This window comes from Schistocerca americana, chromosome 8 (assembly GCF_021461395.2).
Source record: "Schistocerca americana isolate TAMUIC-IGC-003095 chromosome 8, iqSchAmer2.1, whole genome shotgun sequence".
NCBI lineage: Eukaryota > Metazoa > Arthropoda > Insecta > Orthoptera > Acrididae > Schistocerca > Schistocerca americana.
Genome location: NC_060126.1, coordinates 264439188 through 264458693, shown reverse-complemented (window position 1 = coordinate 264458693; position 19506 = coordinate 264439188). Strand labels below are relative to the sequence as shown.

The 19506-nt window shown below is 39.3% G+C and overlaps 1 protein-coding gene across 2 annotated transcripts in view; it reads right to left on the bottom strand.

Annotated features, from left to right (window-relative positions):
* LOC124545094 (protein suppressor of forked) overlaps window positions 1-19506 on the bottom strand; it is a 146627-nt gene that overhangs the window by 27632 nt on the left and 99489 nt on the right. For both annotated transcript variants that reach the window (XM_047123906.1, XM_047123907.1), the window contains exons 5-8: window positions 18881-19034; window positions 6612-6845; window positions 5958-6149; window positions 4905-5096 (exon numbers count right to left, since the gene is read on the bottom strand). In XM_047123906.1, the coding sequence (XP_046979862.1) occupies window positions 4905-5096; window positions 5958-6149; window positions 6612-6845; window positions 18881-19034 (772 nt within the window). The remainder of the gene's footprint in view (window positions 1-4904; window positions 5097-5957; window positions 6150-6611; window positions 6846-18880; window positions 19035-19506) is intronic.

The following is a 19506-nucleotide window of genomic DNA, read 5'->3' as shown; positions in this document are numbered from 1 at the left end:
CAGACAGCTCACTTTAACAGCAAATAGACCATGTACTTTATAATTCACTACAAAATGGGTTACACTGAAATGCCCATGTAACTTGGAGCTGACATGAATTTGTCTTATAAACATAATGATACACTTCGGTAAATACAAATATCACACATAGATTTAGTACACAATTTTCCATCTTTATGTAATATGGAATGCATCATATTTGTGTATAAATAACATACATGTAAATATCCTCTCACTGTCCATGTATGTAATAGGTATTATTACAAGTAGAAAGTTAAATAAAATAAATTTCTCGTATACATGCAATGTGATTTTGAAAGCAAATTTAGTATTTTAACAAAATAGTACAGCTGAAGGACAAGTGCGATTTTGTGTGTGTGTGTGTGTGTGTGTGTGTGTGTGTGTGTGCGTGCGTGTGTGTGTGAGGGATATTAGAACTTCTTCCATCTGCATACAAAACATGAATTCATCAGTAAATTCACTAAACACATTTACATGTTTGTGATTATTGCTCACAAGAGAGATGCCAACACGACAAATGCCAAGAAAACATATATTTTGAAACAAACACTGATATTTGTTGGCCAGCACAAAACAACTCTCCAAATATCTCAATGAATTCTAACATTGAACTGGATCAATATGGGTCTGACAAAATACGGAAAGATTATTCGAATTTGTAGTTAACCAAGAACTTGTAGACAGTTCCATATGTCCAAGCCTCCTGCGTGTCTTTACAGTTCTCATTATTGTTGTATAGTGTAGCTAGAACAGGTTAGCCATTTGGCTGGAAAGATCAACTTCTCTACCAGAGTTCAGTAGCGCAGTGTCTACAACAGCCATCTAATTGTTTAGAGTGCGTAAAGTCATATCTACAAAACAGACACCAAATAGTTGAAGTCTTGTACAAAGAAGGAAAAAATTTAACTTCCTATCAATCAGAAAAACAGTGTGTTAAATACGGTGTGCCGCAGGGTTCCGTACTGGGACCAATCTTGTTCTTGCTGTTTGTAAATGAGCTGGAGCCACCCAGCCCTAACTATAAGTGCATTAAATATGCCAACGATACAAATATACTTATCAAAGGAAAGACCCCAGAAGAGCTCCAAAATGAAATAAAAAGAGCACTTCACATGTATCAGAATGGTTCGCAATTAACAACTTAATAATAAACACACAGAAAACAAACACTATGCATCTACACACAGTGGAGAATAAACAGTCTTTAACTGCAACCATAGAACTGATAGGCAAAAGACTTGAAATTGCAAATAGCACCAAATTTTTGGGAGTTTGGATCCAAGATGACCTAAGATGGCAGAAACACACACAACACCAATGTAGTAAATTAAATACCATTTCTTAGAGTATAAAAATTCTTGCTGGATGCACATCAATGCAAGCCATAAAAAATGTGTACTATGCCCAAGCAGAATCACTACTAAGATATGGTTTAATTTTCTGGGGAAATTCACCACCTAGCAAAAGCTGTTTTATTGCACAGAAAAGAATTATAAGAGCCATGGAAGGCTCAGCACCTCGATCTTCGTGCAAACCCTCATTTAAAAAGCTTCATATTCTTCCATTACCATGCCTCTATATCCTAAAAACAATAATGTTTATAAGGAAAATCGTAGATGAAAATACCAAGATTGCTCCAAAAAACCAAAATATCCATTCATAAAACACAAGGAATAATCAAGATTTACATATGCAGTTTTCACATACAACACTAAAACAAGAGCCTACGGAATATCAGACCAGCTGTGTGGCTGGATTGAAGAGTTTTTAGCAAACAGAACACAGCATGTTGTTATGAATGGAGAGACGTCCACAGACGTTAAAGTAACCTCTGGCGTGCCACAGGGGAGTGTTATGGGACCATTGCTTTTCACAATATATATAAATGACCTAGTAGATAGTGTCGGAAGTTCCATGCGGCTTTTCGCGGATGATGCTGTAGTATACAGAGAAGTTGCTGCATTAGAAAATTGTAGCGAAATACAGGAAGATCTGCAGCGGATAGGCACTTGGTGCAGGGAGTGGCAACTGACCCTTAACATAGACAAATGTAATGTATTGCGAATACATCGAAAGAAGGATCCTTTATTGTATGATTATATGATAGCGGAACAAACACTGGTAGCAGTTACTTCTGTAAAATATCTGGGAGTATGCGTACGGAACGATTTGAAGTGGAATGATCATATAAAACTAATTGTTGGTAAGGCGGGTACCAGGTTGAGATTCATTGGGAGAGTGCTTAGAAAATGTAGTCCATCAACAAAGGAGGTGGCTTACAAAACACTCGTTCGACCTATACTTGAGTATTGCTCATCAGTGTGGGATCCGTACCAGGTCGGGTTGACGGAGGAGATAGAGAAGATCCAAAGAAGAGCGGCGCGTTTCGTCACTGGGTTATTTGGTAACCGTGATAGCGTTACGGAGATGTTTAATAAACTCAAGTGGCAGACTCTGCAAGAGAGGCGCTCTGCATCGCGGTGTAGCTTGCTCGCCAGGTTTCGAGAGGGTGCGTTTCTGGATGAGGTATCGAATATATTGCTTCCCCCTACTTATACTTCCCGAGGAGATCACGAATGTAAAATTAGAGAGATTAGAGCGCGCACGGAGGCTTTCAGACAGTCGTTCTTCCCGCGAACCATACGCGACTGGAACAGGAAAGGGAGGTAATGACAGTGGCACGTAAAGTGCCCTCTGCCACACACCGTTGGGTGGCTTGCGGAGTATCAATGTAGATGTAGATGTAGAAAAAGGACCCTTGCAAGCAGGAAAAAAAAACTGTATAACAAACTACCTAAAAAAATTAAGGCAATAACTGGCATGCATAAATTCAAAACTGCAGTGAGTGACTACTTGCTACAGAATTGCTACGATAGTGTTGATGAATTTTTATCTACAATGTAAATATGTGAAAAATTTAAATAGTTTATACAATTAAGGCCAAAATAAGAAATGTGTACATGTAGATTTATCTGTGTATTATATGTGGTCTATTACATGTATGTGTGTGTCGGTATAATCAAGGCCGAAAGTATGAAATGTGTGAGTGTAAAATTTATTTGTGTATTTGTGAAATGTTATTCCCATATGTTCCAGTTATCATTATGTACCCCTGTACAGTGTATGATTCACAGGACCAATAAATATACAATACAATACAATACAATACAATACAATACAATGTTGTCCAAAGTCTCTCTCTGATATGCTACACATGTAAAACAAGAACTTTTTCTGCTTAGAAGTGAAGGTGGTACTTTTTAGGTAAAAAATTTAACTTGTGTTCCACTACAATCCCTTTCAGTGTCAATGCGCTTTGTCCAATACTGTCCCAGTATGTAGATCCCATATGTAAAATATGATTTTGAGAGGTCTGTAGAACATTCACATGACTTGTAACTCTTCACTGGGATCAAAGCATTTTCCAGCCATACATTTCTTCAGATATGTTGATAACTGAAAGTTAAATGGTGCCAAATCTGATGAATTCAGTTTAAATCCAACAGTTTTGCCAAATGCAAGCACCTTCATGGGCACAATGATTGTCCTAATGGAAGATGACGATGATTATTATTATTATTATTATTATTTTCAGTTGAGGTTACTTCTTATGTACTTTTCCATATTATTATTTTCAGTTCAGGTGACTTGTGTGCTTTTCCACATTCTTGCATAGAATTTGTTAGTTCTTGTTTTACCTTTTGGAAGGTAATTAACAAAAAAGAATCACCTTTGCACCTCATTTTTCCTTTTAGGTAAATGGTAATTAGTTTGCAACTCATTTGACTGATTTCTGTTTTGTTGCTGGCTTGAAGTTATGGACACAGGTATCATCTACTGTATTAAATATGTCAACAAAATTTGTTGGACTCTTTTTTTAAAATGCCCCAAACATGTTGTCCCACATTTACTTTTGAGCAGCAAGTAGCTATAGTAATATGCACATAAGAAGTCAGGTGGTGGGGCACCGCGCAGTGGCAAGGAGCAATGTACTATGTGACACTTCAGATAATAGTGTCCTTCTGCCACATCAGTCTGTAGCAAGTGCATTGGGCTGCACGTAGAACATTTAACATTTATTTTCATGTTAGTTAGGTATGGTGAGGTTACTTAGTCATGGTCTTGTTCATTATTGGTGATATTAAATAAACATGGCAAGTATTATGTTAAGAAGCAATAGAAATAGTTTCCCAAGCATATAAATTCTATTAGGGAGAGTCAGAAGCAGAAACAGTGGTCCACCGTCGTGCTCATCCGTGTGTTGCCAGATACCATGGTATGCAACAGCTGGAGTGTGAGGTGTGACACAGAGACACTGAGAAGACTGACAATGCCTCTCTCTGGGTGGAACGCTTCACACTGACACACTATAATGCAGCAGCTATTTTACATCAAGATTTCACCAGCTATTCCATGCATCTTATTTGACAGTTGCAAAATACTAGATTCTGCACTTTCTAACTGTCCTTCATGTGGAATACATTTAAGCAAAGCAGAGCCAGGTTTAGAATCAGTGCCCTCTTCTTTATGATTAAAAGCTACGGAGCAGAGTTTTCAGAAAGTTTCATCTACTACACATAAACTGCAGTACCAAATAAACGGTCACAGCTAAGCATATGCAAATGAGGGCTAATTCTACTACACTATTTTAGTTATCTGCAGGCATCTTCATCCTATTTCATTGCAAGAACTTTCTGGTATCATGTGCAAAGTAATAATTCACTCAATACAATTCTCAACAATATATATGACATTAATTAAGAAAATACAATACTGGAAAAACGCATTATAAATGTTCTAAATCTATCTTTAAACCATCAAAATCTCTGGAAAATAGCAAAAAGCTAAGAAACTACATGCAACATTGATTCTCTACCACTTACCAGTGTTGGATCAATGTCAGGAATCTCAAGAAAACGACCATAGATTTGATGCACCTTCTCATATTTTAGTCTTCCTTCTTCGAAATCGGCATAAGCAAAATAGAGTAACATGTTCTTTTTCAACAAAGAAGCTGTTGCTCTCTCATATACTGCAGCAGCTTCATCACTGAACAGTTTTGCTGCTGTAACATCCTGAACAATAAACAATTACTGTGAAATTAATGTGTCATATTATCTACACTCAGTGAGACAATTATATAAAATACTTTTCATTTACATACAGTAATTCGTAAAATATTTTTTGCACTGCGCTAATATGTCACAGGCTTTTATTCATGCGCCATCTCCATTTACTAAACCCAGAACTGATTGGATACTGTATCAGAATTAAAACATGAAATCAAGATTTGCCATGCAAAAGAATATATTTCATAAACTATGAAATAACAATCATTATGGCACTTGAATGTAGTAAATTTGTTTTCAAATTCTTATGAGATTGAGCAAATATTTAATACTTAATTCCCAACTGTAGGAAAAAAAGCTGAGAGATTTCTGGTAGAATAAGTGGTGCCACATTACAAAAGTTAAAATGTGTATGAGTAACAGGGAGCTCTATGGTCAAGCTCTGTGAACTGAGGACAATTACACCATATTAGATACAAAAAGGTGCAGTGACTAAGTAGATCTATGTAAACAAGTAAGTTGAAATCATTAATAATCAAACTCAAAGCCCCAGGGACCATATCCTTGTTATTGCAGCACTTCATATATGCATGTCATATACTGAATGGTGCTTTTTAAAAAGCTGATAGTAAATTCCAGTACAAATACTACAGTCCTCCAACATGTTGCATTCATTTATAATTAATTAATAAGTAAGATATCATGATAAATCCATCTACAGCAGATGTTTTGCATCTTGAAATTTACATTATGAAACATTTACCATGTAAATATCTCATGCATATTTATTTCTTCTCTCTATTCCTGCTCACAAAAATGGACTCCACTATATATAACTTCAAACTTACCACTTTCTATCAAACTTACCCCTTTCTCTGTTAGAAGCTTTGAGCTCTGCTCAAGAAACTGTGCGGCCTCATACCAGATATCAGGATGATGTCCTAAACACAAAAGACATTGTTCAAAAGCAAACATAACACGCCTTGTAATCAAAGTAGTATCCTCAGTTCGCAAAGGGTTTGATTTTTCCCATGCAATGTACTTCTTCCAGAGGTCAACCTGAAAAATAATTTAGACAGAGACAGAATAAAGCTATATATTCTCAGGTATGCAGAATGGAAAAGGTAAATAATAATGCAACAGGCAAATTTTGAAAAATGATCACTGTGTTTCTAACCAAATCTCATACCAGCCAAAGGAAACGTCTACAACAATACAGTATGCACTTTTCCAAAAATGAATTTCAATCTGTAGACTAAAAACAATGGTGATGGTCCATAAAATATCTTCTTGTTGTTACAAACACCACATAGTCGACACTCAAAATCTGAAGCAGCATGAACTGACTAAGATTCAGACTTCATCAAATTCATAGTGTTACATTGAAATTCAACATAAACAAAAGTGACATAAAAGTTATAATGAAACATACTACACATACACCTTATTATCACAAATAATTTTAAGTGCCTTCACTTTTTCATGTCAATAGCTAAATTATGAATCAAGGAAGAGAATCACCTGCTTCAACTCTTCTGGATGGCCCATTGGAGGTATGCTAGGGCTGTTCCTATTTAGACCTCTCGTCACCGCTTCAAATTCTTTCGCTACACGACGAGCATTCATATAGTCACGACTACGTTCCATAGACATCTTTTCTGCGATGATTGGATTAATGTTTTGTTCAAAGTTAATATAGTCCTTCCACAACTGTTCAATATTCACCATAGGATTTATTACCCCTCTCTGATAAACCTGTAATTATAAGACACTATTATCTGCAGTTATAATGTAAAGGAGGCATTATGCGTGTTTTAGCAGTTAACACCGTTGTCACCTAACCTACCATGCATAAACACAGGGTTACTATAAATGATTCATTTGTTTTCAACATTCTATATTTTGCAAAGTATTAAATGTTCAAATATTACCATGTCCTGACAAAGTAGTGACAAATCAAGGAAAGAGTTTGTCTGTGTTGGAAATGTGAGACCTTCCATTCATATAGAAAGGTAGATCGCCACAATATGAAAGTGAGGAGCACCGAAAACCTTCATGAAATTGCAGCACAAGAACAAGATTCGCTGAAGTCTAATGTTTTCTGTGCAGTGTCACAGATGAAGCTGTTTGGGCCTTTTCCTTCTGTGAGAAGACTGACTGGTACCTCTTATCTTGATATGTTGCAGTTGCAGATGTTTTCACAACTGACTGCTGATTCCAAGAATTTCATCTTCCAGAAAGATGAGGCACCCCCTCTTTGGAGCACCGATGTTTGTTGTTACCTAAACAACGAACTTCATTGTTGAATTGGACTTAGTAGTGAAGATGATGTGGCTCTATTCCCTTTGCCCTGCATGCTGACTGGCCTACACCGTGTGACTTTTTCCATTGGGGGTACATTAAGTATATTGTATAGCACCCTCAGTGTAAGGGTGGGGTGGCTACAAGTCAGGATGGTGTGAATGGGTGGTGGAGGTGAGGTGGAGGCCAGGAGGCTCCACAGAAAGGCAGCTTCAAGTGTAACAAGATATTTATTGAAACATCTGCATTGTTTGACACACTGAGTCAGTCACTGGCCGGCCTCTGAATTCTACTGGGCTGGGTGCCTGCAATGCTGACACGGATACTCCTCCAAGCCCTCAGTCTCTTTATGCAATCCCCACGCCAGCGGTATTATTCTATCTGCTATGGCCCCAAGCAACATTCAGCTGTCGAAACCCATCACAATGAAATGCCCTTTCTGGATTGACTGTGGACTACTGGTGTGCACAGGGAGCACTGTACTGCCCACTGAGCAGGAGTGAGCTGTGCTGCTGGTGTTGACCTATGAAGGCCAGCTACACCCTGGCACTAAGTCTGAAGAGGGATTCGGCGCACAGTGCTGTTGTCCTGCCATGGCCTCAAACCAGTTTAACTTCTACTAGCAGATCCATGTGGCAAGCCAGGTGGATGGCAAGAGCAAAGGACATGTTGTAGCACCAGTTCCCACCTTCAGATTTCTGAGAAAATAGTGTCTTGGAGGGGGGGGGGGGGGGGGGGAATCCAGATAGAATGTGCAGTGAAAAGGGCACTGAGGTAATGATTGTCATATTTTAGTGCATGTTCTGCAACAGGATATTGTGTGTTGTCAGTATACACCCATTACCACCAATGCCCCTTTATTCTAACTTATAACTTGTTACCCATTAGGCCTCAGTATACATTAATTTCTTCTGTCTCATCATTTTTTCACAGTAGCTATTCCTTTCTTCATTCTGTGTTAGTTTTCTACAGCTTTCATTTTCTGACCTGTCTATTTTTCACCATCCCCTCCCACCTTTATCACATATAATGCACTTCGGTCTTCACTCTTGTTAACTCATGCATGATGTTTTAGGAGTAATCTCTGTGTTAGATATTACCTTGTCTTCTGCCTTTAAGCTCTCATTTTCAAATCTCGCCCAGTTCAGTCTCCAACAGTCAGTCTTTCCTTCCCATCCCATCCACTAAGTCCCACTTGACCCAGGTTCTGGGTGACTTTTCTGAACCTTACCCCTTTTCCTAAGCCTTTCCAGTCATTTTCCTTCACCCCTTTTCCTTCCACTTCAACCCTTCTGCCAGAAGAAGGAGCCACTGGCTCTGAAAGCTTGCATGTGGAACACCTTTGTGTGTGTGTGTGTGTGTGTGTGTGTGTGTGTGTGTGTGTGTGTGTGTGTGTGTTTTCTCCTGCCACTGCTTGGCAAGTAGACTTTTTAATCTGTCAAATTACATTATATTGTCAAAAATGGATTATTTTCATACCAAGTGATTGACTTTGTTTTCCCTTTCAGCATGTAAGGACTGGATAACATCACCCATTGTCCTGCTTTATACTGTGATAAACTTGTCATGCATTTCACTGATTCCCCTGCTTCTCCAACACCTTTGTATTTGCCTTCTATACTTATTTCCGTATTTCTTGCACTGTTTTTGCAAATTCCCATACCAACCCTCCATCTCCATCTTTACTTTTCTTTGCCTTCATAAAATTGAACGATGATGGCATTTTCTGACCATATACCTCTCAAATGGAGACAATCCTCTATTCGTTTGTACTTCTGAATTATAGGCTCACATAATGTAACTTAGATATGTACACCAATCACCATGGTGTGCGTTCATGTAGTAACTTGACATTTTCCCAATTGTTCTACCTACCCATTACCTTTTACCAATGGCCTGTGGATGAAGAGACTAGTTCTTAACTTCTTCACATGCAACAACTGACACTTCATACCTGTTTCACAGGTATCACATCTGGAACTCCCAACCTCAATATCCAGTTATTAATTATTCCTTGTGCAACTTCACTACCTGGTGGTTTGGTATAATAACTATTCTTATGTACTGATAAAATTGATCTATTATTGTTATTACAGAGTGGTTCCTGCTGGCATACACCTGAATGGTCCAAAGACATCAACCACAAACATTTCAAATGGCTTTGATACTTCTGCTAGCCTCTGCAATAGTTTTCTTTTATGATATAAGTAAACTTGTTGTGCACACTAAATGTAATTCCTCTCATATTGATCCACATTTGCTTTCCTACCTCTTCACCAGTATCTTTCCGCCATTCTCTGGTTTGTTGCTCTGCACCCTCCATGACCAGGAAACATGTGATCATGTGCTTCCTTTAAAACTACTACTTAAATTTTTCTGGTACTACTACCAGCTACACTAGCCTCATGTCCTTGCACAACAATCAGTCATATATGCTGATCTGTGATTGCGCTTTTTACTGATTACAGTCATTGTCAGAGTTCTGCGCTGCCTACCACTTCGCAAGACCATGACCCAGAACTTTCACTACTGCTACCTTTCTTCTTAGTGCATCTGCATTCCTATGCTTCTTCCCTGGCTTGTGTACTACTTAACATACTACTTAACAGTCAAACCCACTAAATCTCAGGGCCCATCTTTCAGCCTACTGGACAGGTCCTTCAGTTTCAATCAACACCTTCAAAACAGTGTGGTTGGTCACTACCCAAAATTTTTTCCTGTACTGATAACATCTCAAATACATCGACACCATAAATGGGGGTCAAAATCTCCTCCTCCGTTGCTTGAATAGTTGTTCTCCGCTGCATTCAGCTGGCTTGACGTGTAGGTTACAGGATTCAGTTCATCATTAATCTCCTGGCTTAAAACACACCCCAAAGTATGATTATATGGGTCACATGAAATGATAATCTGCTTCTGAAGTCTGAAAATACTGGAACTAGGCTGGATGTCAAAACTCACTCCCAGAGTTGACACACTTCTGTCCCTACGAATTTCACCTGTTTCCATGTGTTAGCATGCTTTGTCAGTAAGCCCTTTCACAGATTTTCTACAGCAATCCCCAAACAGGCTACAGTTCCTTAATCAACTTAGGCGCTGGAAATTCTCTTACAGCTTGTACAAGCTTCAGGTCCCTCCTCACACCATCTTCATTAATTACATGGCTTATCTCGTGGTCGTGCGGTAGCGTTCTCGCTTCCCACGCCCGGGTTCCCGGGTTCGATTCCCGGCGGGGTCAGGGATTTTCTCTGCCTCGTGATGGCTGGGTGTTGTGTGATGTCCTTAGGTTAGTTAGGTTTAAGTAGTTCTAAGTTCTAGGGGACTGATGACCATAGATGTTAAGTCCCATAGTGCTCAGAGCCATTTGAATTACATGGCTTAAATACCTTACCCCTTCGATATGCAAAACGGCTCTATTATGTGATCAACAGCAGATGTGCAACTTTTTGTCTCATAAATGCTTCCCGAGACGAAGTCGGCGCTACTCCAGGTCTTTTTAGAACATGGTGATTTAGCCTAAGTAAACAAGACAAGAAAGACTATCAACACACCATTTATTAACCTTTGAAATGTTGCAGGTGCATTTTTCAATCAAAACAGCACTCCTTTTTCAATCAAAACTGCGTTCTTTTGAACCCAATGGAACCAAAAATGCTGTCTTTGGCCAGTATTTAGAAACAACCTCCAATTGATGGTAGCCACTCCTCAAATCCATGACAGAAAAGTACCAACATTGTCCCAAGCTGTCAATGGTCTCAGTAAAGTTGAGGATAAGGTACACATCTGTAACAATCTTTGTGTTCAGGAACAACCTGTACTATCTATAACCATCTACATATTTTGTGAGTACAATCACAATTTCTGTACCCCCTGTACTACTACTCTCTCTTATTATCCCATCAGCTAACTGCCGGTTAATAAAGTCTTCCATAACCAGCTGGAAATACCTAGGATGCAATATGGTTTCTGACACATCGGAGCTTCATACCATGTTAGTTTTTGGTGTTGAGTCATGGGCATTGATGGCAACAGATTGCAAGGAAAGAGTAAATTCTCAAATTTATCTGTTTCTCTCTCCACTCCACTTTCCTATGTATAATGCAGTTTTATGGCAGCTTGCCACTGCTTGTGGTTCACACTCCTCATGCAGAATGTCCAAGCTCACTATCAACATCCCATTTCCTAACTTCACTTCCACAGTGGAAAAATTATCCATATTTATGGGTACCACTCGCCAGTCAAACCTTTCCTGCACATGTACAACACTTGTCTTAATAAAACACCTTGTTGGATCCAGTATATTGTTCTCTTCCAAAGGCTCTACAATACAAAACATACCCTCAGGTAGATCAGGTTCCACACTCACCCAAAGTGACTTCCTGGTGCCACTTGGCACACAATTATGTGAATCAGACCTTGGTGCAGTTGTATGTGGGTCAAATGGATTGTCCAATATACTAGACAATCCTCACAAAAGTTCCAACAGCTTCCCCTAGCTGTAATGTCATTCTACTAAGTTCTACTCTATGTTACCGAAAGTAAAATTTAGCACAATGTTGATACAAAAATGCAATACACTACTTCCACAGACTGCTTACGCCGGGCAGCCCCTACACGAAAATCCACGTCTGCCGTCCCCAATGGGCTCTTATCACTATCCCTGTAACCTATAGCACAGTGGGTTCCATTACCTTCAACCCACTACATTTCTACTGGCAAGCAACACATGTGCCCTTGTGTCCAACAGAAACTTCTACTCTACACCTCTCACAGCACCTCCACCTCTACATAAGTATTTGCTGCATCTAATTTTAACATGAACACCTTCAGATGGACTTTGTATTCCCTGGCTGCTTACCACCTTCTCACCAACCCTTGTTTTCCTTTACCAAAATTCTGCTGCTGATATCTTCCATTTCCTCTATTTCCCTGTAGCTGGCAACACTGCCTCTGTAAATACCCTTTCTGCTTAATGTTTGCAGAAATTTTCTCACGTCCATCTCATACCTCTGTTGATACGTCAATTTCTTCAAAATCCACCACTAATCTAAAAGCAGAATACAGATGCTTTGGTGCATCTGTATACACCATTTTTGACATATCTGATATCCCCTCAGAAAAGTGCCCTTTGCTTAGCTTCTTGCAGCAAAACATTCTTTGTTGTATCATGCTACCCTAACTTGTTTGTGGTTTCATTACATTTCCTTATCCTGTCTGTGAAATCTTATAGTTTCCCCATGTCTCTCCACAATAGTGTTCAACTGCTGCTGAAAATATCTTGCACTATTCTGTTTTTTTTTTTTTTTTGCAAAATTCTCTTCTCCAACTGTTCAAAGCTTGCTGATTGTTCCATACATGTCGTGTACATTTTCACTTCTCCCACTAGTCACAATTTTGGTACACATAATTATTGGCTACCAGGCCAACCACCCATCTCTACTGATGCTCTGAGGTCCTCTAAGAATTATCACACCTCCTCAGACGATTTTCCAGGAAAGGGAGCAATTAATCCTTCAGCAACTGGCTCTGCCTAATGCTGCAGTACATGAAACAATGCTAACTGTTTTTCCTAGCTGTCAGCTGTCCATGTACCTGAATATTGTCTGCTATCAGCTGTGATACCTTTTATAACAATATCCTCACTGCTTCCAGCTCTGGCACACCTTGCATCTCTGACTCTGCCATTATGACGCACGTACTCTCCATTACACACAATAATACAAAAATAAATTACTACTCCAAAAGAGCATCACAAATTAGTCTTGTTATATCATGAGCCACCTACAATCTCTACACTATTTTGCAATATGACAATATCGACGATATGTATAAGGCACTGACTCCGTACATGGCACAGTATGCCAAGAAAGTTACATTGTGTACAGCTTACAGACACCAAATACTACTCTCAACCATTACCCTTCAACTCAGATAAGTCAACTGGCTCTTCTGACCTAAACAGAGTAACCTCCAAGTTACGATGACTGTCATGTCTTGCTTCCATGTCTATTACATTCTCCAAAACACAACACCAAATGGTTCATTGCTCACTGCACTGAGCTCAGCTGACACTGTAGGACATGTTGCAGATGCCTTGACACGAGAAGACAGCGCTGCAAATTCTGATACCAAACTACAGAGCCCCCTTTGCAGAGTGGGGTGACTGAGCCACAAAGGTGCAAGCAGGTTGTGGAGGTAAGGTTGGAGCCCAGGAGGCTCAAGAGAAAGGGTGCTCCAAATGTCACAAATTTTTTATTGATGCATCTTCACCGCTTGATACACCAGGTCAGCTGCCAACTGGCCACGGAATTCTGCGGGAGTGGCTGCCAACACACTCCACGGATACTCAGTCAAACCGAAGACCTCATTACATAAACTGGCTGTACAATCCCTGCACCAGCAGTGCGTACTGCATGATAAGTGTATAATGTCCATCCTGCAATGGCAGTGGACGACTGGTGTGTACAGGGAATGACCCTGGGCAGGAGTCGGCCATGCTGCCCTGTACCAGGGCACTAAGTCCAGTGATGGAATGGGTGCGCACTGCTTTTGTCCTGCCATGGGCTCATACTGGTGACTTCTGCTGGCATATCCATGTGGCATTCTCATTCAGCATAGCCCCATCACCCTGGTAGTGGTATGAAACAGAATAATTCCATTACAAAAATGTCCAGTGCCTATGTCAGCAGATGTGTGTATATGCAACTACTACTCAGGTATTCTAAAACACCACAGCCACTGTCAATGTGGAAATCTGTCTAGCCATTTGCTGACCTAGTCTGTGCAGTACCGCCGAGTTGCTGTTCCAACAAGTAACCTGCCTCGTAACAGTGCATTGGCCTTTTTGAATTATTACAGTGACAATACCCCACGGTTGCCTACCGTCAGTGCTGCAGCAATGTACCCCCTCATGCACACGCTACACACTAAAGCACAGATGTGGGCGGTTTTCTGCAGTCATGTGACCAGATGGGCACTCATAGAACATTTATAGAATGCAAAATGCAGACTACATCTACATCTACATGATTACTCTGCAATTCACATTTAAGTGCTTAGCAGAGGGTTCATCGGACCACAATCATACTATCTCTCTACCATTCCACTCCCGAACAGCGCGCGGGGAAAACGAACACCTAAACCTTTCTGTTCGAGCTCTGATTTCTCTTATTTTATTTTGATGATCATTCCTACCTATGTAGGTTGGGCTCAACAAAATATTTTCGCATTCGGAAGAGAAAGTTGGTGACTGAAATTTTGTAAATAGATCTCGCCGTGCTTTAATTACTTCCATTCCAACTCTCATATCATATCTGCCACACTCTCTCCCCTACTACGTGATAATGTCTGCTTGTGTCTGTGTATGTGCGGATGGACATGTGTGTGTATGCGAGTGTATACCGTTCCTTTTTTCCCCCTAAGGTAAGTCTTTCCGCTCCCGGGATTGGAATGACTCCTTACCCTCTCCCTTAAAACCCACATCTTTTCGTCTTTCCCTCTCCTTCCCTCTTTCCTGATGAAGCAACCGCTGGTTGTGAAAGCTTGAATTTTGTGTGTATGTTTGTGTGTCTATCAACCTGCCAGTGCTTTCGTTTGGTAAGTCACATCTTCTTTGTTTTTAGATAATTTTTCCCACATGGAATGTTTCCCTCTATTATATCCATATCATTAATTTTTATAAGGTAAGTTACATTTGCTGTCTCAGGTGAAGAAACAAAATGTAAAAGAAATGCTACTGAACTAAAGGAATAGATCCCATTATCTTCCAGCCTGTAATAAGTCTGTTGTACATAAAGTGACACCAAAGACTACTGGCATCATCATCAATATTCAATAAATTATAGAGTCTCTGGAAAACTGTTACTGAATGCTACAAGCTTTCTGTGAAGTTTATAAATAGTATGAAAACCCAACTTGTCACCCATCCTGTTAGAGAGAACACCAAGACAAATAATGAAAAGTCAACATGAGTTTAAAACACTTATTTTGTGATGTACTGAACTTATACGTGGAGGCTCACAAAGCATCTCACCAAACAGTTACTTTTAACACCACAGTGCTTTATTAGACATGGTCCTAGTGGATGTAGTATACCCTTGCCTTCCTCCAAACTTTGAACTCACCTCTACAATTTAAGATTGGCCCCAAACCATGGAGTAACTTCGCATTTTTCACCTTTACAAGTTAGGGAAAAAAGTGATATGTGACAGAAAAGTCCTTGGACTGAACCATGGAAAATTGGATTTGAAATCTGACAGTTACCCACTGGGCAACCAAACCACATTCATTACAGGTACATTGAATTAATCATCATTCATCAACTTCAGCCTCTGTAACGAAGAATTCCGCAAGATGAACTTGGAAATGCATTCAGCTTCTTCAGTCTTTCTTCTTAAATTTGGAGAGTATATGAAATATTTCAAGGATCTTCAATACATTTGAAGGCAACATTATAGAAGTCCATGCTAAACAAAGAAAGGAAGGGTAAATGATGGAAGGAATATGTACAGGGACAATTAGGGGAAACAAGCTTGAAGACTATATTATAGACAGAGAAGAGGTGGTAAGTGAAAATAAGAAGAATCTGACAGACCAGAATGAAACCAAGACCCCAAAATCACACGAAGTTGCCTCAGAATTATTAAGATCCTTTGGAGAGCCACCCATGGCAACCTGTTTTACCTTGGGTGCAAGATCATGGGGCAGATGAAATACCATTAGATTTCAAAAGCAATGTAATAATTCCAATTTGAAAACAGGCAGGTGTTCATAACTGTGAATATTACTAAACCATCAGTTTAACAACTCATGGTTACAAAATACCGAGACAAATAATTTACAGAAAAATGAAGACATTAGTAAAAGCCGGGTTCCAGACAAATGAAGGAACATAGAGGCAATAGACTGAAGGAAGGCAAAGCAATGTCAATTGCATTTGCAGATTTAGAGAAAACTTTGACAATGATGACTGGAACACACTCCCTGAAATTCTGAAGGTGCCAGGGATAAAACACAGGGACCAAAAAATTATTTATCTAGACAACAATTATAACAATCAAGGATGTGAAAGGAAAGGATTCGTTGAGGAGGAGGAGAGAGAGAGAGAGAGAGAGAGTCGGGGGGGGGGGGGCGCAGGAGGGCGGGGGGGGGGGGGGGGGGGAGTGCAAGCTATCCCCAATGTTATTCAGTCTGTACACTGAGCAAAAAGTAAACAAAACTGAGAGGGTATCTGGAAAGGGGGGCAAAGTTCCGCTCTGATATTTGCCAATGATACTGTAATTCTGTTGGAGGCAACAAAGGGCTTGGGAAGCAGTTGCTTATGGAATTAGCTTAGGAAATGAGACAAAGTAGTAGACATGTTTTGCTGTTTGGGTAGCACATTAACTGCTGTTGGGTGAAGCAGACATGCTATCAAATGCAGACAGGCAATGGGAGACAAAAAGCATTTCTGAAAGCAGAGAATTTATTAACATCAAATATGAATGTATTAAGAGTATTTTCTGAAGGTATTTATCTGGAGTGTAGCCTTGAAAAGAAGTGAAACATGGACGATTAGCAGTTCGGACAAGAAGAGAAGCTTTTGAAATATGGTGGGCAAATTGAATAACAAATGAGAAGGTACTGAATCAAGTTGAGGAAATAAGGAATTTATGGCACAACAGCAATACGGGAAAGACAGATTGCTACTCACCAACTCAACACATAGAGGTGGTGTTGAGTCGGAGGCAGGTTTAACGAAAAAGAATGCTAAAAATATTCAACTTTCGGAGTATGTCCTTTGTCTGAAGTAGCATGCACATGCAAGTGAACACGTACACGCAGACGAGCGCATGCACGCACAAGCGACTCACACATGCACAGCCTTAGCACTTAGCACCCAGAGACAATGGTGGCCACGTGCACTAGAATTGTGCTTTTGTGTGTGTCTATATACGGGGTGTTCAAAAAGTCTCTCCGCAATGCCGTATGACTGTTAGCCGCAAGTGCCATATGATTGTTCACCTGCCGGGTTTTTCAACGAAACAATAAATGCACAATGATACTGCAGTGATATTCCATACCCATTCTTAGGAGAACTTGTGTTAAGCGAAATACTGAATGGCTATTTTCAACAAGATGGTGCAATTGCGCATACAGCTCACGTTTCAATGTCACTGCTTGCTGATGTTTTTGTTGATCGTATAATTTCACAGGGACTTTGGCCTCCATGATCGCCTGACCTAACACAACCGGACTTTTTCTTCTGGGGTGCAGCAAAAGCAAATGTCTATAAAAACCATCCAAAATCCATTGATGAATTGAAAACTGCAATATCCAATTTCACTGCTTCTGTTACGGAAGAAATGTTACAGCTTGTGCTTGGAAACATGATTAGACGAATTGAATTATGTATTCAACAACAGGGGGGACACTTAACATTTAATGTGAAAATTTGTAAGTAAAAACGAATATTCAATAAATTAATAACTTGTATTTCAATGAGTTTCACTTTGGTACAGTCACTGCAGCATACGGCACGCGTGGCTAACAATCACACAGCATTGCTTCCAGCAGTCTTTTCTGTTGTGCCTATCTGTAACTCCACACCACATCTATATGGTGAGTAGATATCTATCCTTTCCATGTAGTTGTTCTTATATCCTGGACTTTCCATTGTTAAATTTGGGGCACAACTTGATTAAAAGAAGCAATCGGTTGGTAAGACATATCTTAAGATACGAGTGTACCATCATTTTGGAAAAGGAGGGAAGCATGGAGGGTAAAAATTGTAGAGGGAGACCTAGGCATTAATACAGTAAGCAGGTTCAAGTGAACATAGGTTGCAGTAGTTATTCAGAGATAATGAGGCTTACACATGATAGACTGGCATGGAGAGATGCATTAAACCAATCTCTGGATTGAAAATCACAATAAAAAACAACCGATTTTTCATCACTTAAGAATAAGTGTCAGATTAGATTAAAAGGCTCCAAATACCAACTCTAATTCCAATATGCACAACAGCAAGGATATATGCCATTCACTACAGTTATCACCAGTACAGGACATTATTAAAATTAAAAATTAATGATCTGGAAGGATTCTTATCCTGAAACATATTTCATAGATTTTATCAGTGTCATTAACACATTCTTTTCTCTCCTCTTACATAATTTTATACTTCAGTTTTTCATCCACACTATGAAATTGACAGTGCATACTACAAGTGACACACTAAAAGTACACCGTATGTTTATATCATCTAATGGACAAGGAACTGATTAGATCTTGGATGGATGTATTTGGATAAGCATCTGATTGTAGTTACAAAAGTACAAGTTAAACAGTGCAAATAACATATTTCAAATCATTCAAAGAATATTAATACAGACATGTAGTGTCTCATCTCTCTGCAAATAGCTCATTATACTGCATCAATTCTTGCCTATAATGGCATTATGTGATCCATTTTTTCACAAACACTTTATTAAAGAATGTAGGCAACTGACCTTTCTTACAGCACTGATTTTCTGATTTTCAGCATATGACCCCACAGCCTCAACACTCTTCAAGAAATTCACATAATCGTTCCATATAGAATAAGATTGTATATCCATTCCTATTTTTTCCAGTGCAAAATCATATGCTTGTGCCATCTTCTCTCTGAAATAAATAAATTTGGAACTCCAAAACTAAGTCACTGATAAAAAATATTAGTGTGTGTCTCGCATTACACTAAAAGTATAAAGAAACAAACAGGATAACTAGAACTGATCATCCTCAATATCAACTACAATTCAGAATTTAACTGTACATGCGAGACAGCCCAACAATTTTACATTATCAAAAATATCCCTTCTCTAATTTATGTAGTGTGCAACAGGACAAACAGCGTAGAAAGTCCTACCTTCTCATGTGTGTGTGTGTGTGTGTGTGTGTGTGTGTGAGAGAGAGAGAGAGAGAGAGAGAGAGAGAGAGAGAGAGAAGAGTGTTAAATGGAAAAGCTGTGCACAAGACCTTTCAAAATGGCCCATTTCAGTTCCATTAAACATAGAAATAACTATCAACTTTGCAGACATTGAAATCATCATGTTATCCATATATTTTGTGTATTTTCATTTCTTGATTTCCTATG